The sequence below is a fragment of the Centroberyx gerrardi genome, chromosome 17, assembly GCF_048128805.1.
Source record: "Centroberyx gerrardi isolate f3 chromosome 17, fCenGer3.hap1.cur.20231027, whole genome shotgun sequence".
NCBI lineage: Eukaryota > Metazoa > Chordata > Actinopteri > Beryciformes > Berycidae > Centroberyx > Centroberyx gerrardi.
Window position 1 is genome coordinate 4,733,392 of NC_136013.1, and position 26,038 is coordinate 4,759,429.

Consider the following 26,038-nt stretch of genomic DNA (forward strand, 5'->3'; position numbering starts at 1 on the left):
TTCTGATGTTACACCATAAGTTGCTTTTTTCATGAATATATCTTCATCAGTGATATTATCTAAAAGATTAACAGCCATACAACATTTATTTAAATTGTCTTTTTCCCCCCAGCCTGGTACAAATGCAGGTGAAATATTGAAGCCTGTGCAAATATCCAAAAACCCTGCAAGAACAAAGTATTATCACTGCAAACACACACACACACACACACACACACACACACACACACACACACACCTCAAAGAAGGATTTATAGCCAAACATACGGTGAGCAAGAAACACAAAATATTCTTTATTAAATATACAAAATTTGTGAAACAGAATTGCATCACGAATTGTAAACTTTCCAATCTTATTTACTACCTTAAGCACATTCCACCGGCTACACAATCGAGGACGAAAAAAATACAATCAGTTCAAACTTAAATAAAAAAGTTTCAAAATGGAAGACATGGAGAGGACGTTAATTCTTTGCGCTTGATAAGTGCCGAGTCACATTGTAATATGTCTCCACAGTCATCTATGCACTTTGATATTGCGACCGTACAGCAGAACTGAGATGACAAGGCGGTTTTTTTTTCCGATGTTTTGTATGCTTCAAGCTCACTGGGATAAAATCGTCTGTGTGTGGTGTAGAAGTCGGCCAAGTGCTTAAAATCACAGAGAGCGATTAGAAAGTGCAGTACGGTGTGATCTACTTCTAACTATACCGATATCGATAACAGACAGGTACAGTCGAGTTATGTTCTGACGATTAAGTAGTGCAAGAACATCCACAAACGCTGTTAAAAGTGGCATCATATTGGAATACTTTATGGTGTATCAAATCTGCTCCATAGATTAAGTTTCAAGGCTTGGCTTTTTCTTCTCTCTCTTTTTTTTTTTTTTTTGGCGTTTCACAGCAATTACTGTAACTGCTCATTTTCTATTGGTATGCATACAATTTATTGTTGTGCAATGATCTAAAACAATATCGTAACAAAGCATCAGACAAATAACCTTTCCGTGAACAGATGGCTTTTCTTTTTCAAAACTTGCCCCAAGCCCCCCCCCCCCCCCCCCCCCCACCCACCCCCACCTACAAGTAAAATGAAGTGCTATATATTTAACTTAATGAACAGTCAAAACAAAACAAAAAAATAAGGCAGCATTTGGCATTTCCATACGGCATATATGCTGTAAATACTGTATATATCCCTTTGTAACACACCTGAAAGCACTAGCGATGTGCGTGCTGGAGCAGAAGCGGATGTGACACACGGACACAGAGGGGAGGGAGGGGAGTCAAGTACCGGCATGGTTGTAGGCATTTTCTTAACGGTAAAATCGTGTTGATAATGCACAGTGGGAAGGCAGAAGCATGTGTTCGGAGAAGCTGCGGTGGCTGATCCCGATACCGAGCGATACCGTCTTCACCCGATGACGCCTCGACCCGGACAGGAAATCAGTTAGCTTATGCGGCTGAGCATAATTATGTGTAATTTCAAGACATGCCCATAGAAAGAAAGGAAGAAAGAAAGAAAGAAAGAAAGAAAGAAACAGGAACGAGCAAAAGATATTCCGCACTCGACGTGCATCGAAAATCAAACCATTCACTTGCTGGCTAAGAACACTTTTGAACACTCTTGAGCTACAATCAGTTCCCAGTACTGTGCACGTGACCATTTTTACACCTGTCATCTGGTTTGCAGTTTCAAAACTAATCAGTGCGACCAATATTCATCAGGGAACGTTTGAGGAGTTTCAATCCAAAACGAGATATACACCATTTGGGGAAAAGTGATGCCCATTCTGATTAAATGATTGCAAGCACGGCGGTGAAAGTCATGGAAACACATTTAAAGTTTTAGCTCTTTCAAGCAACAGCAACCATCCATATTTGTGAAATATTGAGTGAAGAATTAAGGTTTTAGCTCTTTCAAGCAACAGTAATCATCCATATTTGTGAAATATTGAGTGAAGGATTAGGTAACGTTTCTTTTCTCAAATTGGATATAAAGCGTTATGGAATGAAACCCTACAATTTCTTTCTTTTGTGATAAGGTGATGGAGTGACAGGTGAGGTGAAAAGGAGGAGTCAATGTTTCTACAATCAGGATCCCAAAATGGAAGCATTTGGGTTTTGAACCCACTGGGGTCAATCTCTCTGTGAGCTTAAAACCAACCGTCCGTAACCTGAAAACAACCTGAGGACCCGCTACATTCGGAAAACCGCACGAACCAAACCCTTCGACGAGGATGTGTTTCAATACAGTAAAGCATGCCGGCTGAAAAACATCGCCTCGACGTCTCTCAGTGCCTAAATTGTTATATCAAAAAGGACAGCATAGCAGTGAAAAGACTAAAGAGCTGTTGTGGAGGTTAGAGTGAACAGATGCGTACTGTACTGCAAACCCAGTTCCAACCTTTTTTTTCCCCCCCCTTCGTCACTTGAACTTGGAGCGCACTTGCAGGAGAGTGGGCGTCTGCTCCATGATGCGCACAAGCAGCGTGTCAATGTAGTCCTCCAGGTCTCGGACCTGCGGCTTCAGCTTCTTCAGCTCCACCTCCCGCTTGGCCAGCAGCACTCTCTGCCGCTCGAACTCCGCCTTCTGCCTCTGGAGCTCCGCCTCCCGCTGCACCAGCAGGGAGACCAGTTCGCTGTGGTTCAGGTGGTAGTACGAGCCCGCACCCTCCGTCAGAGACTGAACAGAGAGAGGGAGAGAGACAGAGGGAACAGAAGTTAGAGTGTGATCTGCAAGTCTTCTGCACTGCACTTCCCAGAGATCACCTGTCAATCAAACAGTGTGGGTGGAGCTTGGATTTTCTGTTGATGCAGTTTGAGTTTCTGTAGGTGCTGCTCTTTTCTTTGTCTGTTGTATATAGGTTGAATCACTATTGTGTTATAGTAATCAGCAATAAAGATAAGCAAAACGGACATTTATATATATAAGAAAATGTCATGGATTATTACTTTAAACAGATGAGTGCGCATTGCAAGCAACTTTACAATATGCACTATATAAATAAAGTCTGCCTGAGAAACAGAAATAAAATCAATTTTTTAGTCCTGGTTTTCCAAATTAAATAAAATACAGAAGAACCTGCCAGTCAGTTGCTGGATTTTTGAGGTCATGACACATGTCAACATCTTCAGGTAATGTAGATCAGCAATTTTATGTTGGTTATGACCAACAGCAACTTCATTATTATAATTTTAAATGTGTCAGAATAGGCTACTATCTGTATCAATGTGGTTAAGACTAGGGTAGCCCATCCTGTCGGTTAGGATAGGCCTAGGTCCAATTTATGATCCGATGTGTGTGTTATCCTTATTCCCACATTACTGTGCGATGTGTGACCCTCAACCCATGAGCTTTGACCTTTAAAATACACAAAAAGTAGTTACTGCAGTTTGCCTTTGAAGAGCAGTATTATATTATTATCATAATCATGATTATCACACACCTTTTTCCTCTCCGGCTCCTGCTCGGTGAGCTGGCTGCTCCTCCCAGGATGGATGGTGGACTTGAGCTTCTCCAGGCCGGTGGCCAGAACGGACCGGCCCTCCGTCCGCTTCTCCTCAGCCAGCATGGCAGTGGTCAGGGGCTTCACCGGGTGGGGGCTGGAGGGGAAGACGACAAGCGTTACAGACAGCTGAGAACAGAGCGAGCCGAGGCAGTTGTCCCATTTATTTACATCAGCAACACCTCTGTGGCTGTTATTTTTATATAGAGGCTGGCTTTCAGGTGACGTAAGGCACCCACTGGCGGCCATATTGGAGGCCCTCAGCGCTTGGATGGTTGAGAACAGCTGATTTTGTTTCTAAACGTACAACTTGGCCGTCTCAAAAAAACTGAAAAAAGACGTAGTTAATTCCTGTGTTTTTTGTTTTTTTTACAGGAAACTGATCGCTTCTAGCCTGGTGTCCAGCCCCTATGAATCGCAGTCTTTAAATGTTAGTGCTAGTACTGTAGTCGCATGTTAACAAAGCCAAAAACCAACTGTTTGTTTCCGTTAACTGGGCTGGATCTTCTCAAGATACACCTCTACTAGCTGCTGTGACACAGGAAAGACCGTTTCCTGTGTCACAGTAACCTAAATTTAGAGACAAATCTAGCTTATCAGACGATTCACTTTAGCGTCTAACATTACTGAATCAACCTACATTCACCCCACCACAATCTTTTTCAGGTATCTCTCTTTTAGCCTGGTCGTTATACAGGTAGGCCTATAGTTAGACATTATTTAAGCACAGCCAATTCTCCACTGGACCTCCATGATGGTGCCAGATGTGGTTGCTAGAGATCATCACCCATTTCAACCACAAAGCTTCTATATTCAATTAAGTGATCAGGAGCAAGGAAGGTTAGACAGGTGTAAGACTCCTCATTAAAAAAAATACTGGTGAAAATTGAAATTAAACAAGCTCAAAGACTGAACTGAAAGAGTTAATTGCATGAGTTCATGCAATCAAACGAAGAACTGTGTTAAGTGTGTTATTACCCTGAGGTGAAAAGGAAAATGCTATCACTGACACACAGACAACACCTTTTCACTTCTGCTACAGCCTGGTTTCTGGTTGAGATGTTGGCGGGTCTGTGGCTGTGTGAGAACGTTAGCTGGCCCTGTGGGGAGGTGGGAGGGGAGGTCTGTGACAGGAGCAGGGGAAAATAATAACTGCTAATTGGGCTGAGCCTCTGTTTCCCCACCTATGGCCACAGAGCCAGGACACACACAAGACACCTGCAGTGGAGTATGGTTAACACCAACGTGTGTGTGCGTGTGTGTGTGTGTCTCTGCAGAGTGATAAAGAGAGATGGTCACACCACAAAGGAGAAACCCCTTGAGAGTCAGCGGCACAGAAGAAGAAAGCAGGGGAAGCAGAGCGGCAGAGGGAGGCTGAAGAGACGAAAAAGACAGGATAGTCTCGAAGTGGGAAAAAAAAAGTGCTTCCTCTCCATCTTTTCACCGAGCACTGAGCACGTGCAACCTCACCTGTTCTGCTGATTGGCTGCCTGCTGCTGTGTCTCCGGGGGCAAACCTGCATGCGGTGCATCAGTCATTGGCTTTGCGTTGCCGAGAGCTGGGGCAGCGGCTTGCGGCTCGCCGGGCGGTGACCTCACCGAGGCAGCGGCAAGGGAAGGGAGGGAACAGAGTGCTAAGGGGGAGCTACTTTCAGCGGTTAGAGAAGGAGCAAAGGAGGTAAGAAGGGGAAGGTCAGGGCCAAACTGGGCAGAGGAAGACTCCTGCTTCACACCGGGGTCACTCCCAAAGGACGGCATGAGGAGGTCCTCAAAGCTAGTCGTCATTGTGCCTTCGGACTGGGAGCGTTGTAGCGCGGCACATTGTGTCTGCTTTGAGAACAAGTCATCTAAGACGGCATGCCGATTCTCTCCAACTCCTTCGCTGAGCATACAGTCATTGGGGTTAGAGTTCGTGTAAGAGTCTGTTGGTGCATTGGGAAGTATTTGTAACGCAAAATCATCCCCTATCGTGAAACTTGGCTCAAGAGGTGCAGTCCTGCCCTCAGACATGCAGATTTGTCCTGACTCGAGATCAGATGGCCTGCATGCATCGGTGGAATCTATTAGGCCCAGATCAGCTATGCACTCAGTGTCAGCAGCCGACTGAAACTCGCCCGCTTCATCGCAACTCTCTGCCCCACATAGCGTTGAGTTAGCAGAGAGCAGCGTCTCCGCCTGCTCCTTGGCTACCGTTTCCTCTGAGTCGCTGGAGCATTTGGAGGCCGGGTGAGACTGGCAGGTCTGGTAATGCTGCGAGTCGGTGCTCACGTACAGGCTGTGGAGAAGGCTGCTGGTGCTCAGATCAGACACCCGCGTATGCAGCAGAGTGTCGTCAAAGCCTTGGCCAGGACCGGGCCCGATGCGACTGGTGTCGAGGAATTCACTGAAAAGCCCGACTTGTTTGGGAGAACCCTGGCTAGCATCCGGCCTTCCTAGGCTAGTGTTATCAAAGGGTGAGTCCGACACACATGGCCTCTCACCCGGGGAGGAGGTCATGATATAAAATGACGGATGTGTGGAGGCTTGTTCATCATCTACAATGGCAGGAATCATCGCCTCTACGCTGTTATTTACAGATACAATGGATTTATTTACTTCCTCTGGAAAATCCATTACAGATTCTTTGGGGTCACAGATGTCTTTTTCTCTGTTCTCATTGTCAGACTGTAAGGAGACCAGGGCTTTTGGCTGTAGGTCTGATTGTGAGGAGACTGAGGGTTTTGTCTGCTGGTCAGAGTACAGAATATTGGGCGGGCTTGGTGCCGGCGTATTATCAGTTTCCTTCATGGTGATCATGGGCAGCTGTGTAGGGACCATTGATTGTGGTACCAACGACTGCTCCTGCCCCTCAGAACCGTCTGAATCTACCTTTTCAACATCATTCTGGATCTGGACGAGACTTCCCTGAGTTACATCAACTAAAGACGGATCATCTGACCCGTCAGTAACGTTCTCCTCAGATTCTGAGAAAATGTTTAGCACAGTTGGCTCAGAAGATTTCTTGCAGAAGCCAAGGATGCTGCTCTCACTGGTCTGTGCTTCGGCATCCTCAGATGATGAAGCTGAGAAATTCTCAGACGTTGAGTAAGGAGAGAGACTGGAGAGGAAATCCTCCTCTGCTGAGCTGCCTACACCTGAAGAACCAGGATTTGGGGTGTTGTTGTTGAGCTTCAGACTTGGACACGGAGATGAGGTGCTATGCATGTGACAACAGCTGTGACAGGGCGCTTGATGCACGTTAGTGTTTGTTATACCATTTGTGTTAGTAGCATTGTTAGCTTGTTTAGTTTCATTACAAACATCCAGTTCTGGTGGGTTAGCAGAAGTATTTAACATTTTGCTGTCGCCCTCAAGGAGTTTGTGTACTGGGATCGTGTCGAGAAAATGTGCAAACGTGGCAAGGTTTTCTGTGTGAGACTGAGTCAGCTGACTGGTGACTTTATTAGCTTCTAATAGGGGCTCTGTGCAAGTATTTAAAGTGATATCTAAAGCTGGTGGATGTAGTGCGTCATTCACATTCGTGCTTTGATTAGCATCTGTCGTGGGTAATAACGCTCCTTTATTATTGCAGTGTTCCAGTGGATCGCCATTCGCTGTGTTTTGCTGTGGCCTGCAGTCTGGAGCCAGGTCCTCAGGAGACTGCAGCCTGCCAGCTGCAAACGCTTCAAAGGAATCGTCCCACTCTGCATCCGGTTCCACTGCCCCGGCAGACATAAAAGGGTTGGATGACTTCTTGCTGAGAACTTTCTCCCCTTCCGTGGGAATAGGAGGAAGGGGCCGTTGCTTGACTTTGGCCACCACTTCGCTCTTTGTATCCATGTCGACGATGGGCTCCCCTGCGGCCGGGCGGTCCTGGGGCAGGGTGGGGTTAGGGTTACTTGCCTGAGGAAAGAGATGGGCTATGGGGGGCCGGGAACTGGAAAGATAGGGCAGAGGAGGCAGCGAAGGTTTTAGGGCCTGGTCAGTTAGCGTGTCTCCGTAGAAAGGGTTGTGCTGGAGGAGAGGGAAGAAAGGGTTGCAGGGGGACATGGGAGGCGGGGTGCTTTGTGAGTGGCAGAAGGGGTTAGTGTGATGCAGCGGAGAAGCCAAAGAGGCGGGATCTACAGTGGGAGCAGGGGGGCCCGAGGGGTGGTGACTAGGTGGGAGGGGGGGGAGGTGGGAGTCAGTGCTGGGCTCTAGCTTAGGTGACACCACCGCGCTGTGAAAGGAAGGGCACACAGTCCTCTTGATTAGTGAGGATTGTTCACACAGCTGAAGGCCTGTAGATTTTCAGTATCAAATCAGTGATCTTTCAAATCACAAGCTTTTGTATAATCTGTTTTTAAAGATTTTATTCTCATTGTACAGCCTGTTTTATTCCTCTGTAATCATGTTTTTAATTCTTGCCTGGTATTTTTGTTGTTTATCTTATCTATTATTGCTGTATTGTTTGAAAAGCACATTTAACTGTTTTGAAAGTGCAAATACTTGGTTAATATTACTATTAATGGTCAACAATATCTTCGTGAATCAAAACTTGAAATAGCCCAAAGTGTCATGCTTTCATTTCTTTCATAACTGTCATCCATCCTCTCTATCCTGTGACTCCTGACATGTTTCGGAAGGCCAATGACGAAATATTTTGAAAGAAAGTTGATGCAACCATACATAGTGATTGCGTAGCATTGCCAATGCCAACTTGGCATTTTTCCCAAGAACCTAAGAGCGTGAGGCAGTGTGGGCTATGAAAATGAATAGTTGTAGAGCTAGCAGAAAGGTATTCAATGTACTATCGTCCAGAATAGCTGACCTCACTTAGAACATGCTCATCAGTCCAATATTATGTTTCCATTCAGTGTATGGAAACATTATAATGCATGTTTTTTTAATGAGCTTGGATAAATAATAATAATAATAATAATAATAATAATAATAATAATAATAATACTAGGAGGAAGAAGAAGAAAAAATACAATTATTTTTCACATCACTATATATATATTTTTTTTAATATATTTTAGTATTCTTGGATACTTGAATTAAAGACTTCATTTTAAATAAGACTGCAATTCAGAGTGCAGTAGCAATGCACTCAGTATAATAGTGAGCAGTGCAAGAGCAAGTACAGTACAGCAGGTCACACCACCCAAATAAATTACCCACTTAAGAGTGTGCTTGTGTTAGAAGTGGAGATAAAACTCAAGTGGGCGTTTTTTTGCCTTTTTCCCCATCATACATATAACAAACAGACACAAAACTCACATGTACGCACACATACACACACAAACCTGTAAGAGAACAAGGATTACATCATTCTCTTTCAAACCAATTTGACATTATTATTGAGCCACATTATGGAGTCTGGGGTTTAGCTTTATAGAGCTAATTTCACGGGAGCAGCACCCCACCCCTATCTGCATTGCAGATACCTGCTGTAACCAGAGCCTGAGACCCGGAGCTGAGGAAGGATGTGTTAGACGGAGAATACAGAGCTGGAAACGTCTTCCAGCAGCCATGCTGGTACACGGGAAGTGGAAAGCAACTGATTACAACTACTCTGATAACTGTACATGAGTAAATGTAACGTAACGCTAACTTAATACTACTTGTACTTGGGTAGGTTGTTAAGCTTTTATATTTAAGAGTAGTAAGTACAATGAGATCTTGCATTTACAATCAAAAGGCATTCTGGACTTTACCTCCCATACAATTAAGTGATAGTGTAGCTTTGTTGATATGAGCAAAAAAAATGGCTGCTTGAAACCTTAAGCCGATGATGACCCATGAAAATATTTGCAGGGCCGATGCCAACACAAGTACTGTAACTTGTTAATTAGTAACTTGAGTGAAACATTTCAGCGCTCTGCTCCACCTCTGCTGGCACAACACCATCCTACACATCAAACACATTCTTTCATGCCACTGTTTTTGCCAAACAAAAACAATCTAAGTATACGGGTCACATGCAGTTAAGACACTGCAGCCAGCGACTAACGATGGCGGTGAATCTAAACAGTGCAGGCACAACCTCTCAGCTGGCGCCTGTGGCATGTTGGCTGCTCCTTGATTCAATTCATATTCATGGGGAAATGATAATTCATCATCTGTTTTGTGTAGCAACAAATGAGCTTGTCAGAGCGAGGTCGCCCTTCTCTCTGATCACAGCGTGTCACTGTTGTCTCATCTCACCTGGGTTTGCTGTGGGAGTCCTTTGAGCCGAACCATCCCTTCTGTTTCTCCTCGGCGGGAGCGGAGGCGAACAAGTTCCTCCTCTGCTTTTTCCCCTGGCTCTCCGACTCGGCCGCGGAGGAGGCCAGGGGCGGAGCGGCCTGTCCGGACCTCTCCTCGCTGTCGGCCTGCATGGGGCCGCTCTGCTCCAGGGCCGCCGCTATGGCGGCCTTCTCCTCCTCGCCGGCCTTGTCGAAGGACCAGCGCCGCCCGTCTCCCGCGGGGCCTTTGGGGAGCTCTTCGACCCGCGGGCTGAGGTTCTGGAGAGACATGGAGAGAGGCAAGGACTTCTGCAGCAGTCCCAGGCCTAATGAACCCGCAGGTTTTCCTGAGCCAGGGTCCAGGGGCTGGACGCTGTAAGCATGGCTTCCGTTAATGCACACTGAAGGCTGAGGCACTGCGATGCTGATCTCACCAGCCTCATCACTGAACTCACACTTGTGAGAGGACAACTTGGGCGACGTGTTTGCCGTGTGCTCTGCAAAAGGCAGGTGAGAGGAGAACGAAATTGAAAGAGATGGAGAGGGGGGAGAAAGAGGGAGACAGAGAGAGAGAGAGAGAAATGGTTGCAGGTAATTAATGACTTTGCTAAATTAAATTTGCAAGCAGCTTATTTGGTGATAAAAACCTTGTAATGGCTTTGACTGACTGGATGTTTTTCACAGCAGCACTGGTCAGTATCACTGGCAGACCTGGGCGCAATAACTATTTGAAATGGATTAATTTACCTTTCTGGGATTGCTTAATCTTGTCTAATACAATGGGACCAATCGCTCTGCCCTTCAAAGCGCAACACCCTTCCAATCCTGCACTCCACGTACGCTGTGCCAATCAGTTCATTAAATTATGGACTTCAATAAGTAATAACAGGCCTAGGTCTGGTCGCCGGTCATTCTCACCAGGGCTGTTATCTGCTGTCAGGTTGCTGCTGTTGCTGGGCGAGTTGGAGAGGTCGGAGACCACCACGCTGATGCCGGCCGTGGGGCTGAGGCTGCCGCCCCGCGACGACGACTCGCTGCTCTCCGAGCCCAGTGACGTGCTGGAGCGCGTGTCCGACGACTTCCGCAGCTTCCCTCTCAGGAAGAAGTTCCTCATCTTGCTCCGCCGGCCCTCGCCCCCCTCGTCGTCCTCGTACTCCTCCTCCCCGCCTCCGTCGCTCGGCAGCCGGTTGCGCATGCGGTACAGGGCGCCGTACCCGCCTGGCAGGATGGCGGACGAGGAGTCCTCGTCGCTGGACCTCTTCTTGCCCCTCATGCGCTCCTTCAGCTTGCTGAAGGTGGAGTGGCCCTTGTCCTTTATGGCGAGGTCGTACATGCTGGCTGTCAGGTTGTTGCGGGTGAACTGGACGGTCACTTGAATCTCTCCTCGCTCCTTCTCCTTCTTCCCCGTCTTGGAGTTCAGCCTGTACCACCTGTAACAGAATCACATCCATTCACCTTGGTCAGATTAATAGACACACTGAAGTTAATACATACGGTATAAAAACTTATAATAGATAGACAGGACACCTTCACACCTGGCATTAACATGAATCTCATATCCAGATTGTGTCTAGATATGATTTAGCTGGAATACATTTACACCTCACATTAAAACAATGTCTTGAGTATCAGAGTATAATCAGATTTCTCTTTTCCTAGTAAAACCCAGATTGCTGCACACATCACTTTCTCTTGTGATATTTACATCCCCAAAACTGACAGTAAACATCTTTTTAAACACCTTTAACACTGTACCATGTGTGTCAGTATGTACAACATGCAAGCTGTCAATATGTTCCTGCACCAGCATTACCAAGAAAAAAAATCCCTGCACACATATTGTACTTGGCAAATACAGTGATCCTGATTCTGATATTTATGCATTTTTGTATTGTTACTATGTTTTATGTTTGCACAGAGGCCAACTAAGGGGCGGCAGCAGCCTAAAGACGAAATAAACAGGTTTGTGGCATTAAGGTTGCTGGTTTGAACTCCTGGACAAGATGGGGAAACCCTGGGTGGGGAAAGTGCATGAATACCATTATCACTCTTTTGACATGAATTGGGTTTCTGTATGAAAGCTCTCTCTTATGGCACAAGGGATTGTTCCATCACATCCTGTGTTTTGGTAAATGTTAACTGCACGCATGTGGAAAAAGAGCGGTGCTGAAAACAAGCATGCATGCTGCAGCTAAGGTTAAGATTCCCGGAGTGAAAGAGGTTTCTGACCCAAATTACAAGAAAACACACACACACACACACGAACTGAATCATCCACACTGTCATCGTTTTAAAACACACACACACACACACACACACACACAGTATAAAGAGAGTGCTACAAATCTCCCCAAAACACATTCAGTCATCAATTAGTTTTCAGCATTGAGTGCCAACAGACACACACACACTGCCAGTGGGATCATGAAATAATGTGAATGACCCTATTGTTAATATGAATGAGGCTAATCTGTCCTCACATTGGGAAAGAGTGTGTTGTGGGAGTGAGGGAGTGAGAGAGTGTGTGTGTGTGTGTGTGTTGGGGGGGTGGGGGGGTGTCTGTGTCCTACTAACAGATACCACCAAGCTGTGTGTGTGTGTGTGTGTGTGTGGCCGGACATCCCATAATACCTGGGGGAAGCCTCTTGTTTTTGTCATCAGACCCGGTAAGCAAGAACAATGAGGTAAAACAATACTCCTCTCCGATTTAACGACTGCCCTAAATACAACAGACGGCGGCGACAGATGAAAACAAACGGCAGCGACAGTAAATTCCTTCAGACGGGAGCGGGTTCCTCGAAACGCTGCTGCTGGTTTTGGTTTGTACCGACAGGTGGGACGGCGTCAAAAAAAAAACAAAAATAAGTCGACCACACGGTGACTCATGGGAAAGTCTCATCTGGTCTGCTGTGACATGATATGACTGAGAGAAAAATTCCCCTACTAAAAAATGTGTTTCTGGCACTTGGTGCTGCCAACGGAAAATTAGCAGCGCGGGGAGGAAGAAGGCTTGAGCTGCAGCAGACTGATAACTGGGTCTGAAACTGAGACCTGCTGCTGCTTTTCACTTCCTGTGCCGCTGGGCCTTTTTGCACCTCACACCTCACACCGCAACGCCATTCACTACTGTTCATGCATATGGCATTATGAAGGTGAGTGGTTTATACAGGCTAAATGTCATGAGCATGTTCTGATAGAGTACAATTTCTCTTGGTGTCCCACATCCACATGTGGCTAAACAGGGCATCTGGCCTCCATATTAGCCTATATGATTAGTCAAAAAAGACAGGTTATATGGTCACATTAGCAGATTAGTTGACTATTAGTTGACTCTATACACACAGGTTTCACCAAATGAATGTTATGTGATGTAACGCAAAGTGAAAACCTGTATAAAAACAATCTAAAACACAGACAATAAAAGAAAACACAAAAAATAGACAAATCCCATAATGAAAATATCTATATGTTTGAATTGAAAAAACAAAACAATTGGTTCTTTATCTGCATTTTAGCATCTGCAATAAATTCAATTACATGCATTTAATCATTTTATGGGGATGCAAAATACTGAAAAAAATCTCAACCAAATGTAGCAATTTCAGCCTTGACGCAAAAATATAAAAACCAGGATATCAGAGGCGTTTAGGAAGTAAAGTGACCCAGATGGTGTTGACATTTGATTTGCTTTATAAATGATTACAGAATCCTCTGGTGTTGAGTCAACAAGAAAGAGAAAAAAAAAAAATCATGAAACCAGTAAGATGAGAGATGAAAGTTAGGAGAGTAGGAAGTTGAAACATACAAGATGAGACTTGAAAGCTGTAAGATGAAAGAGAACGGAGATAAAAGCAAAGCCACTTGCTGTATGATCTGTGCGAGCAACCCTGACACATCAACTGCACCGTTATCTTAGAAACCAGAACAATGTTTTCCCCCCAGAAGATTCCCTCGTCGTTCTGCATAACCACAGTATGACTATGCAAAATCCATGGTGGGAAACTAGCACCAGTCACCAGCCAAATACTGGTAAATGCAGGCTGTGGCTGGTAAGTTCATCTACTTCATTGACCAATATGGGTTTTTGAGAACAGATGCAGATACCTATATTTTTGTACTGAAGCTGCCAATAATATGTTCAGTATCTTTAAATCTGACCACTTCCATGCCAAAAAATTACGAGTATTCAGTGTTTCCCCCAGAGTTTTATTCTTGTCAGGGTGGAAAAACCTCTGAAACAGCATTTAGATCATCATGGGACACTAAAACTCTCCACTGAAACCCACTACAGACAGGATTAGCAGTTCCTTAAAGCAGGGAGACCCACCACACCTATTTAATGATATGGGGAACCTCTGGGATACTTAAGGCCTTTAAATAAAGAATTAATTTACAAAAAAACATAATTGCTAAATTAACCCTACTATAAACTGCATATATAAAGTTCAATAACAGTATATATAAAGTTCAGTAACAGGCTCACATTCAAAATGTTTACATATCTCAGTTTACATATAAATATATCTCTACTACCAATCATTATGAGGATGATGATGGTAGGAGAAAATGAAGAATAACATTTATAATGATGAAGAAATTTATCCAAAATGTCACTGAAAAATTAAATGAATATATATTTTTTTTCAAATCACATTTTATTGAAGGTTTTTATTTAGCTGTGGTTAGGGAGGAACCTCCATCATATCAGCAATGCACAACAGGACTGGCTGATGTCCGATATTTTATTTCAGAAAAGGCCAATATCAGCCGATATATCAGTCTGATCTTATCTGGTGAAACAGTGAAAGTAGCTGGAGAATTGGGGGAAAAAACAGCCACTGTGGACGGTGGACAAAAACAGCAAAGCTTCCTGCACTGGCGAAAACAGCCGGGTAATTGCATGCTGCAGAAAAAGAAACACAAGTCCCATAATTCATCACACATGATGTTATGTAATCATCACCCTGCACCGACCTCGAGTTCAACCCATGGAGGAAAGGCAGTGAAAACAATTAGCTCACAAACTCCTTCCAGTACAACTATGAGGAACACAAATAAATAGCAGGTGGAGCCCACAGGAATGCTGATCCTTTTTATAGCTCGACAGCAACAACAAAGCATCAAATCAGACAGAAAGACAACAATGGAAATATGCCATATGAGCAGAATGGGAACTGCAGTCGACAGGTTCACTCTCATAAAAACAAAGGCAATGGAAATATGGCATATAGAGCGAGTGTCACTCCCATGAAGCAATCACTGACTATTTTCACATGTAAGCTGGAACAGGATTATCTAACCATCCTGACTGAAAAGTAGTCACATGTTGTACTGTATTCTGTTTTGCACTCAATGAAACTCAATGAAAATCAGTCGCTGTCAGATTTAAAACCTGAAAAGAGGCCAGCTGTATTATTCTAATCCAGATTAAAGCATTGACATGGGAACATTTCATTTAGAGTAAGAGTAAATCCATCCTGTTATTGGATTATCAGGCTGCAGGTACACACTACGAATGATACGCTTTCAAACAATGAACTCAGGTGGAACTCCTGTCTGTTTTTGCAGGAATCAGAGGAGTATAGCTCTTGCTCAAGTCTCTAAACTGTTGCTGAGCTCGTCTAAAATTGGATACCAGCACGGCCTCGAATGCCTGTTAGGTGTGGACTCGAGTTTCACATTGATGCTCCAACAATAGTATCGGTCCTCTCAGACGTAGCAGGCAACTCCCTGCGGCCAAGGTGGGGTTCACATTCCAAACTATTACACCGGACCAGGGAGGCGTGCGAGTTTTTTGCAAACCTCCAACTACTACTGTCATCACTCACTCTGCCATCTGGAGTATCATTCTGAGAGGATATTTTCAGCCGTCTGCCTCCTAAACCTCCCTTTTTGTTATTTGAGAGGAACTTGGAGTAAACACGGGAGAATCAGTGAATTATTTACATTTTAGGCATTTAGTTGACCCTCTTATCTTATGCAGAGAGACTTACAAGGAGGCACTAGCCATGCCATACTGATCTGGCCATGAAAACGTTTGGCTTCTGCTGACTCAAAGCATTTCTATTCTCACGACACAGTACAGTCACTGTGTTTGTTTCTTGAAGACAGTGCAAAAAAAAAAAAAGTTACAGGCCTATTTGTGTGCACCTGCTCCTGCGGGTCGACGTGATGCATGAATAACTCTGACACAAACAAATTTGAATGTTAACTAAACTGACATGAGACCTAAATACAGAAACTGCAACGCAGAAAAAAAAAAATGAGCAGCCTACATTTTGAAGCCCACATGCTCGCGAGGAGCCAGGCAGCACATGGTCTGTTACCGAACGGTTTGCCAAAAGCATCTTCTCACAAAGTGACCCTGTACCGCTCAATGGGTGGAGTATAGCATTAACACTGGTTAAGGGTTTGATTCCCACTGGGGCTGCCATGCTAGGAATGTATGCACTCATGATACTGCAGAGCAATCTGGATGAAAACAGTCACAACACAGCATATGGCATTATCTCAGCCAAAAGGCTTTCACTAAAACAAAGCACATCTTAGCACCATGCTTTTGGATTTTATTTAAAACAAAGGTGATCGTTATAACCAGATGTTTTTTGGGGTAAACCTGCCCCAGGATATATATGCAATAGCTGGCCCTTAGAATTATGGGAGTCTGTTCAGACTTTGTTTTGTTGTAAACAATCCCATTCCAGAGCTGCAGAGCATAGCTGCATATCTGCTTCCCCATCGCCCCAAAACAGGAAATCACAACACACTCCACCCCATCCCAGCGCGATACGATCTCCTCATCATCCCCCCCTCCCTGATCCACTTAGGAATAGAAAAGGAAAAAGTCTCTTCCAGGAGCGGCCGCCTTATTCTAGTCTAAGGCTTACAAGTGTTCATCTTCTGTGGAACAAGTAGGTCCCTAGAAACACCCTCCAAGGCAGGACGGGACTGGTATTACAAAACAAGTAGGCTATCAACCCACTTTATCCAGCCTGTGCTAAGACGGTCTCCGAGGGCATTGGTGTGCCTGGGTGGTATCAGAGCCAGACAGAGAGACACACTCTGGATTTCTGAAATGCAAATGGTGCCGAGGGCCAGGGTTTCATTTCGACTTCAGGGGAGATTCATAAGATTGTAGTGCACTTTAACTGACACATTAATTAGGAATTTATTGCTTTGCTTATCCCTCTGAGATACACATTCACCTCACCAGAGGGGTCAGAGCTGGTACGGGTTTTCGTGGAACCCAAGGTGAGATTTTATTGTAAAAATGCACTTGTTGTATCAGCCTAAACCACAAAGTAGGGCTGCACTAGAGAAGTCCCATCCCTGCTAATTGAGACCCCATAGATTCGCCCTATTTGCCGAAATTACATTCTGGTATCGGGTATGGACACTAGCAGGAAATCTTCTCTTCTCTGCCCGAAACTTAAGAGTAAAATCCAATCTGTCTCCAGCGAAGAGACTCACCAACGTTAGATCTTTTCCTCTCTTGCCTCTTTGGTTTCCTTTGGTATAAAGCATCACAGACCGGCCGGGTTGGTCAACATGAGCGTGCTGTGTGACGTTTACTGACCTCACCTTGCAGGATTTCTGGGTGCTGAAGTTCGCATTTTGGAAACGGTTACCTCTCGCTGCCAAGTCAGAGTTACCTAACTCAGCTTTCAATACTCAGTGATATCACCAAGCATTACACTTACATAACGTTTCACTTGAATTGGAAAGTGGCAGAAATATATAGTAGGACAATCCAACTACCATCACCCCCATCCATTCAAATCTACGCCTCTGAATCCTACAATATCAAAGTTTTTACCGATACATGGCATCTGAGGTGACTGTCCCCTTCTTATTTACAATGAGCACCAATGAAGAAACCAGCTTGGATGTTAGAGGGGATGCAGGGTGGGCAAGTGGAGGTATGTCACTGGGGTTATCACAGATCTTTCACTGAATTAGATCTACAAAACCTCCAACACTGTGGTAATGTTGGTAACGTGGGCCTGAGCGCGGCCTGAGTGCGGCTTGGACTCCTGCCTCATCAACAGAAGCTGCTAACAGGCTTAGAGACGACGAGAAGGAAAACCACATTCCACATCTGGATGCGATGAGTTCTTCCCTCACCACGGACTTCCCTTACAATACTTTTATACAATAAAGCATTGTGTCTTCAAACCACACACACATCTCGGGATGTGTGGGATGTGATCAGTGACTGAGAAGCAGGAAAAAGGGAAAAATGGTAATCTCTTGTTAGAAATAAATGGGAGTTTGAATGGTATTTCCACAAAAATGTGAAACCCTGAAAAAAACAAAAACAAATTCACATCCCTATTAAATGCAGTCCAAAATGCATTTAGTAGAAGTTGTTTATCCAAGCATTAAGCTATGGTAAAGCAGCCAATATGCAAAAGTAGATCCCATCACATAGAGGCAGGCACCATGGCGAATAAAGCATCATGTGTCCTGAGAACAAGGCTACTACTGTCCTCTCTGCTTACATTAGAGGCTACCACAAAAAAAATACAGTGTAATCAACTTTCAAATGAGTTCTATTGGATTGCGCTCTCATTATACAAGGCCATCTTATGTACAGTTCAAGGCCAATTCCTGTAAACATTGTTAATGTTTCCAGATGCTTGTGGGTAGCAGAAGTGTCAGGCCATGGGAGATTGTCGATACATTTTGGGTTTTTCTATCTGCAGCTCATGAACAGACCGTACTCTGGATTCCTCTAGCTCATCACAAAAGTCTTCTGCCTTAAGGAATTTTATGTAAAACGATCAGCGTTCAATAACAACTAATGAGATTAGCCTAAAATAAAAGCCTCCACAGCATACATTTACCTGGCACTAGGGCAGAATCAGATTAGGATATGCAAATCATCTTTGTGAGAAACAAGAAAAAAAAAAGAGACAATAGAGTGAAAGATTCATGTACTAAACATTAACTTGTGTTCTCATCCTTCCACGGCAAACCTTGGCTTTCAGGTGACAACACAGCCTCAGGCGGCCATATTGGAGGTCCCCAGATATCGGGCAACAGTTGCTGTGAACAGCTGAAATGTATGATTTGACCAACTTAACAGAATCCAATAGACACATGGTTCATTTATGAGCTGACTGGGAACTGATAATTTTGCTAGTGATACATCTGATCACTTTTCTGTTTAGCTAGAAAACCATCTATCAGGTTAGCTAACACTGTCGTGTTGTCAAGACATCTGATTTGCACACTAGCTAACATATCTAGTAGAAGCTTTGCTAAATTAGCCGGCTGGCTAGTTAGCTAGCTAACAGTTTGTTCGGGTTAACTGAGCTGACTCTTCTCAAGCTACAACTCAAGAGTGTTTTGGAGTAGAGACTAGGGCTAAAGACAAGACAGTTTACTGTGTCACAGTAACCTACATTTGGAAACAAATCCACCTTATTACACTGTTCATATTAATGAAATGGCCTACACCCAAATCACAACAATCTTTTTCAGATCTCTCTTTTTCTAGCCCAAAGCCTCTACCCTACATAGCTGATGCACATACATAGCAAGTGATCCTGTCCATAGCAGATAAACTCATTCTGATTATATCACAGCTGATAAATCTTCACAGATAATGTTGTCCAGCGAAAGAATATATATATCTAGGATGGCATGTCACGTACCATGGTTAAATTGCTTATAATTCCCACTATTCTCTACAGACAGAAGCAATGTCTGTCTGCTCCAAGCAAAGGATGTTTCTGGATCCACACACACACACACACACACACACACACACACACACACACACACACACACACACACACACACACACACACACACACACACACACACACACACACACACACACTTTCTGCCTCAATCAGCAGAAGGAGGTCCAGTTCTCAGGCCTGCCTCAGTAACTCAAGCCTAAAGCAAAATCAGAGGTTTGCTTATAACAGAAGAACTACGAGACAGAGATGTGAGATGGAGACAGTGGTGGATTAGAAAGACCTGGCTGCAAAATAGGGCTGTGCTATTAATCAATAAAATAATCGTAATATTGAGAGATGGAACGTTATTTCAGACAGCCAGTTTAACAAAGCCGTGCAGTATCCCTGGCCTACGAAATGGAGAAAAAGCTGTGTTATATCACAAGTGCAATATTCAGCAAAAGTATTCAAATTTTTTTTTTTTGTCACCATTGTACGGTTTTTGGTCTCGATCGACAGTGTGTTGGTGTGACAGTGGTTTGCATCTTCCCCCTGGCAGACCCTGTAGGGGAGTTCACCCGACGCCCACCCTTCCCGCAGCCTGCACTTCAGTGGCAGCTGAACATGTAAACACATCAAGACCAACATCCTCCCTTTCACGCTGTGAGGGGAAATCGCTCTGCCTTCAGTTAATGTCGAAACTGATAACTAAAAGGTCAGACATGTTGAGACATGTTAATCTGACACTTCATTCAACCTATATCCAGTTCATGAAAGCTTTTACATTTTCTGTTCTAAACAGCCGGTGTCTGGTAGCTCTTTCCTGGGAAAAATGCTCTGCTGCACAGGAAGTGATGCGTTTTATGTTTCCGGTTTGTTTGGAACAAACAGAAGAAGAAGAACTGGGTAGTTAGCATGAGCAGTGATAGCCACCATGGCTGAACAGACAAAGAAAAGACCAACTCAAACTGCATCAACAGAAAATCCAAGCTCCGCCCACACTGTTTGATTGACAGGTGATGTCTGGGAAGTGCAGTGCAGAAACACCACAGCAATGAGCGCTTAGCAACAAAGATGGAGACAAAATCAAAGAAACAAGGGCCTCACAGATTACCACTTTAATCTTGAAGCACCGGTCTACCAGTTAATTACTGACTCGTATTTAACCAGACAGTAGTCTAGGTAGGGCTGGGCAACAAAAAAATAAATATCATGATAACCAGAAGAACTTCTTTCAATATCAATATATATCACAATATCTGTTTAGGTAATAACATGTTAAATTGTGTAGTTGATGTTCTTCACATTGGACTAGATGGTAATGGGAAGTCAAACTGGAACTGTCATTTTCAGCGAAAGAGAGAAATGTGACTTAGTATCGCTTTGTATTGTTTATTTAGACAACAAAATTGTGTTATCATGATTCACGATATTAAGAAAATCCCACGATACGAGTACAATGATAGACGATAAATATCAATATATTGCCCAGCCCTAAGTCTAGGTATAAACTTCATAACATGAAAATATTGTATTACCATTGGGAACAGTCTTATTAAGTGAATCTGTGCCCCAGTATACGATTAGCACAGTCATGTACATTCAAAGTACAGACTGGATGCTTGATACTGGATTGATGCTCTATTGGTTTAATCATCGATGTCTCAACCTAACTTGGGCTTTGTCATGATGAGTGTTTGCCTGTCAAATACCAGCTGGAAAACTCTCACTTTTCCCCAGTATAACCAGCTACATCCAGATTTAAACCTTGTCCTTCTGTGTCAGTGCTGATCCAGAAGGTACAGTATACTGTGTGGAATATGACAAGTCCTTGACAGAAGAAAACAAGCCATACGTTCGGGGGGAGAAAGGGGCTTTTTAAACCCGGCGTGTCTCCTTGTGCTGAAATATACGACCCCAACAACTGTATCACTGCAGCCTCCACCTCCTGTAAAAGGCTTTATAAATATTAGAAGCGGTACAGTGACAGGGTCTTGGCAGAGTCCTCTTCCTCATCACAAAAAAAAACACCAGCAACTGCAATTTCTTAGTTGAATTGAAAGACAACATGGTCGTTTATGTGTACAGCGAGTTACATGATCCTTAAGTTGTCATCTTGATTTTGTCGTTGTTTGTTTTGAGGTGAGACGGTTTGAAAAGCCCTTGGTTTTCTTCCTCCATTTCACCTGCACAGCTTATTGATTGTATTTCTTTCTACTATGCTTTTTTTATCATCAATGTTTATCGCCGTTATTTATCTCTCCCCTCTACGTTTTATCACCAACTTAAAAACACAACAAAAACCTTTAAGACCCTATTATTGCTCTGTCAGGAGACACAGAAAGAGAGGCCAAATCATGGTGCTTTGGGCATGAAAAACAACAGTTTGTGGGTCAGGTAGTAGAAAAGAGGGGAACATTACGGTATTCCCCTGTTTTTGTTTTCCTTCTACGCTTGGGATAATTGCTGTGAACATTGGAAAAAGTCCAGGATATCAGGAATGCCATTTTGTTTTTACTCTATATTCCTCAATAAAAACACTTTTTCCTAGACTGTGGTTCACGTTCTGATGTATTTTTGAGAAGGGTTAACACGTGAGAGCAGCGCTCAGCATGGGGGAGCGTTGTTATTGACCAGCCCAGATTCACCGAATGCCACATGGAGACACTGAATGTACCAAGGCACCAAACTGCTGACACATCACCACCACAGGGCTGACTCTAACCTTCAAGTGACCAGCCTCAACTGGTTCCCCTTTCAGCTCATATTCGTGGGTCGGGTCGGTTGTTAGTCACTTCTACCAAGATACTGTGAGGGCCGGAGAGGGGGGAAGAGGGCGGGAGGAACGTTTGTGTTCATAATAGAGTCAATCTATTCAATCTGGGCTTTGTCAACAGTGTGTCAGGTTGTTGTGACAGGCTGTCAGGGTGAAGGGGGATGGCCGAGGTAGTGTAGCACTTCTGATTAGTACAGGAGTGACATGCACTGTAACACTTAAAATAACAGCTACTGGTGATGGATTTCTGGGTCCATTTTGTTGTTTTGTTGCTGTATTTTCTTATTCCCGCGGATAACTGGCCAAACGTAGACCACGGGACGTCAAGTTGAGATATTTCCAGCAGCTACGATGCAGTTTAATAGCAGAGTCTCTTTCAACTATTGAAAACATTAACAGTGAACATCAGGTTTTGGTGTCAGACCCTCAGAATAAAAGAGCGAGGGCTATACAACAATCATACAGGGAGAAATCCATCGTAGAAGAGGAGAGAGACCAATTTCTCCACCCACAGCAGCCTCAATAGACCAGCATGCAATGCAGCATCAAGACATGATGCATTTTGAGTAAGGACTCTTTATCTCTCTCACTCTCTTGCTCTTTCTATGCTATCGCCATCGCTCTCTCTATAAAACACAGCTGAATGGAACAAGTTCAGGCCTGTTCTCCTGGAGTTGTCAAAAGGCATTCTGGGCAATGTAGGAAATCACTAACTGAAGTAGAGGCAGGTTGAGGGAAAGTAGGTACAGCAAAAGGGTAAATTACAACACTTCATCACAAAATAGCACCTGGAATGGCTTGAACAACACAAACTGATGATATAGCAGAGTGGAATTTTCCTTTAAGATTTGGCAAATGCATAAACTGGGGCTATGCAACATCCAACCACAGCACTTCTTTAAAACCTAAACCTATGCTCCAGCGGGTGGGATCTCGTAAAACAACATGTTATGCTAAAAATACCTCGGAGCTACCAGATCATGAAACTGTTAGATAATCCTTGGAACTGGAACAGGCAGTAATCCTCCCTGGTACGTCATGCCTGAGCTATTGAGATAAACATTTGTAACAAATGCAGGAGAAACAAACACATAAACACTGGCCCTGGCATGTGGATACCTCAGGGGATGGAACTGAGGTTTCTAGAAGGTTTTGGGTGAGAGGTGGGGAAGCCTCAGTCAGGTCTGTAGTGGGCCTAGTCTCCTCAGAGTCAAACTAGTTTAGTAGGAAGGAGGGTGTGTCTGCAGCCCTGATGCAGCAGCACAGATCTGACAGCTGTGTTTATACCTCAGGCAAACTGTGCAGCCCTCCAGAGAGCAGCTAAAAGGCCAAAAACAGACTATAGAAACACCCTGATGAGTTAAATGCATAGGAAACACAGTCTGGACTAGGCAGACAAAAGCAATGGGGGTCAGTTAGCAGGCAGCACACTGACGCACGCATGCTGAAAACCACACACCAACACCAGGACTTGCACACAGTAAACTACTGAACCACAGAATGCAAAAAAAAAAAAACCTACTCGTTTTTCACGCATCTATTGCACCGAAAGGCCTCATCCAGCGGGATCACCGCCTGTCCGAGAAACACATCCAGGCCGATGAGCGCCCGGTGCATCACGGTGAGGACCAGGTCGCAGCTCCCGGGCGGGTAGGCGCTCCGGCCGCCGTTCTCCAGCACGCCGGGCAGCAGCTCGAAGGAGCACTCCTCCCTCCAGTCCGGAGCGGTGGTCTTCTCCGCCACGCAGGTCGAGTATTTCTCCTTCCCCACCTGGATGATGGTGTACACGTCGCTGGTGCCGTGCTTGCCCTTGCCTCGTAAGCCCCTGCCCCGCAGCACCGTCACCTGGACGTGCGTCGGTACCCATCTCTGGTCCTCCTCTGTGTTTACCGAGGACATTTCCACATCCAGACCGACCGACCGACCTACCGCGCACACCGAGGCGAGGCGAGGCGAGGCGAGGCTCAACGCCAGCCGCGGAGAGGTGGTGGCTGTCCGCCGCTTCCCCCCCCCCCACCCCTCTCCTGCTCTGCTCGGCGTCAAGATGTGCAGTCACATTAGCTCCGGGGCTGCCTGGCGGAGCGGTGCCGCATTATGGCTGTCGTCTCGGTAAAGTTGCCGCTGTCGTGTCGGTCTATTTTGTGCCCCGGTCTGGCGTTTCGCAGTGAGCTCTGCTGCAGCGTCTGTTCCCCCACGGCGCGTCCCTGCCTCTCTCTCCTCTCCTCCTGCCGGGCCCCTCTGCAGGCAGCGACGTCACGCCTTTATCCTCTTTCTGCAGGACGAGGAAGTTGAGCAGCACCACAACACATGTGCTTTATATAAAAGGATTGCAATACACGCCTATGCCGGAATGTGGCTTGTAACAGTTCTGCTCGCTGCTGCGCCTGTTTCCAATTAAACCAGCCCCACCTCTCTCGTGAAAGTGCGTGTAAACTCCTCTCCAGTGGCTCTGTGATGACTGTCAACATTGCAGATTCACTATGAAGGCCTGTGTGTAAAAGCCCATTACAGGCTATTCAAACACGCATGGTGGAAACCACATGAAAACCACACGAAGTTGCTTGAAGCCCATTCTTTGTAATTAACACTTTCAAGTCCCTCCACACTCATACAAGCACTTTAAATGTTATGTAATAAGGTGTGAAACCTAAGGTGAGTCACTTTTTCTGAGCCTTTTATAGTTCTGCGTGGGTCTTATATATTTCCCTTTAGGTGTATCAAACTACAAGTGACATAATTACTACAAGATAGAATATCAAAGTAGGCATGTTGGTATGGATTTTGATCAGAGTTAGACAAGACAAGGTGAAAGAGATGAGAATATATTTTAAGAATATGATTAACCTGCAAAAATGGCTCAAATCTTTCTCTAAATCACATATAAGTTTTTTTTAAATAGTTCTGTTACTTGTTATTACACCTATGGAAGTATATGGAATGGCTTGCATGTCATTTTGAGAGTAATGTGGTTTAATTTCCAGTTGATGTGGACGAAATAGCTCAAAACTCCAAGAAGAAGGCCTGTGTCAGTTCAAACAAAAATACTGCTGTGAAAACTGATTGAATGACCTGGGTGGGGGAATATTGGTGATCAATATACAATTCAAATCCTCAACCTTTCTTTTAGGTGGGGATATATACCTTTTTGGCAGTTACATATTGCCATCTTTTAGGATCCAGCCTCACTGACAAGGAGGTAAAATGCTGCACTTTTATTTACCCACTTAAGGTTTGCTGAGCACCTCATACTCTTTTTTTTTTTTAAACTGCCTTGCTTCATATTCATACAATTATACACATTCATACCTGGAAGCTGCCCAGTACAACCACAGTCCTTGTTTTTCTGAGTGTACCCATTGTCCCAAACAGGCTTTTAGGAGCCAACCCTCCTGATTCTGGACTATATGAAGGTTTAATGTACAGCGACGCACCCTGAAGCTCTGTCATAGGGCCAAATGTCCCAGACGGAGTAATTGGCTGCCATTTTTGGAATCTTGCTATGGCTTGGCTGGGCTCAGTCTCTTTATCTCAGAGCAGACACTCGACACAAAGAGATGAAGTTGGTTATTTAGACTTTGGTGCCATGCAGTTCAGATTTGGGGCCATTCATTTGAATTGAGAATGCATAAACTCTAGTTCACTTCCTGGAGTTTACCATGCATTCTCAATTCAATAATGAATGGAATGTCACCCAGCTCTAAGGAAACAGAATGTGATTTGAATTGGAATGACAGGAAACAGAATTGAATTCCATTAAATTCCATTAAATTCCACTTCTAAGAGAGTTTGTCTTGACTCGCTAAACATTATGAATCAAACATTATGGATCAAATAAAAGACAGTTAAACAAATCAAACACATTCAATCATAATGTATGT

The 26,038-nt window shown here is 44.4% G+C and overlaps 1 protein-coding gene across 2 annotated transcripts; it reads right to left on the reverse strand.

The window, feature by feature from the left end:
- Window positions 1-1,069: 1,069 nt before the first annotated feature.
- On the reverse strand, window positions 1,070-24,550 carry rab11fip5a (RAB11 family interacting protein 5a (class I)). Of its 2 annotated transcripts, XM_071907432.2 has the most exons (6): window positions 23,683-24,550; window positions 10,614-11,125; window positions 9,676-10,192; window positions 4,979-7,705; window positions 3,449-3,605; window positions 1,070-2,685 (listed from the first exon to the last, which is right to left on the reverse strand). In XM_071907432.2, exons 1-6 carry the CDS (start codon window positions 24,057-24,059, stop codon window positions 2,428-2,430), a joined length of 4,548 nt encoding a protein of 1,515 aa, XP_071763533.2. In that variant the 5' UTR covers window positions 24,060-24,550; the 3' UTR covers window positions 1,070-2,427. The 2 variants fall into 2 exon arrangements, with proteins under 2 accessions (XP_071763533.2, XP_078145638.1); XM_078289512.1 differs by lacking the exon at window positions 4,979-7,705 and having other exon boundaries at window positions 23,683-24,539.
- Between the last annotated feature and the right edge of the window lie 1,488 nt (window positions 24,551-26,038).

What these genes read in the sequence shown, in the direction of transcription:
- rab11fip5a (XM_071907432.2), bottom strand. Translation starts at nt 24,059, where the DNA reads ATGTCCTCGGTAAACACAGAGGAGGACCAGAGATGGGTACCGACGCAC. An exon ending in AATAGATGCGTGAAAAACGA is followed by an intron (nt 11,126 to 23,682) that starts GTAGGTTTTTTT and finishes ATTCTGTTACAG; the next exon opens with GTGGTACAGGCTGAACTCCA. An exon ending in AGGAGCCGGAGAGGAAAAAG is followed by an intron (nt 2,686 to 3,448) that starts GTGTGTGATAAT and finishes CTCTCTGTTCAG; the next exon opens with TCTCTGACGGAGGGTGCGGG.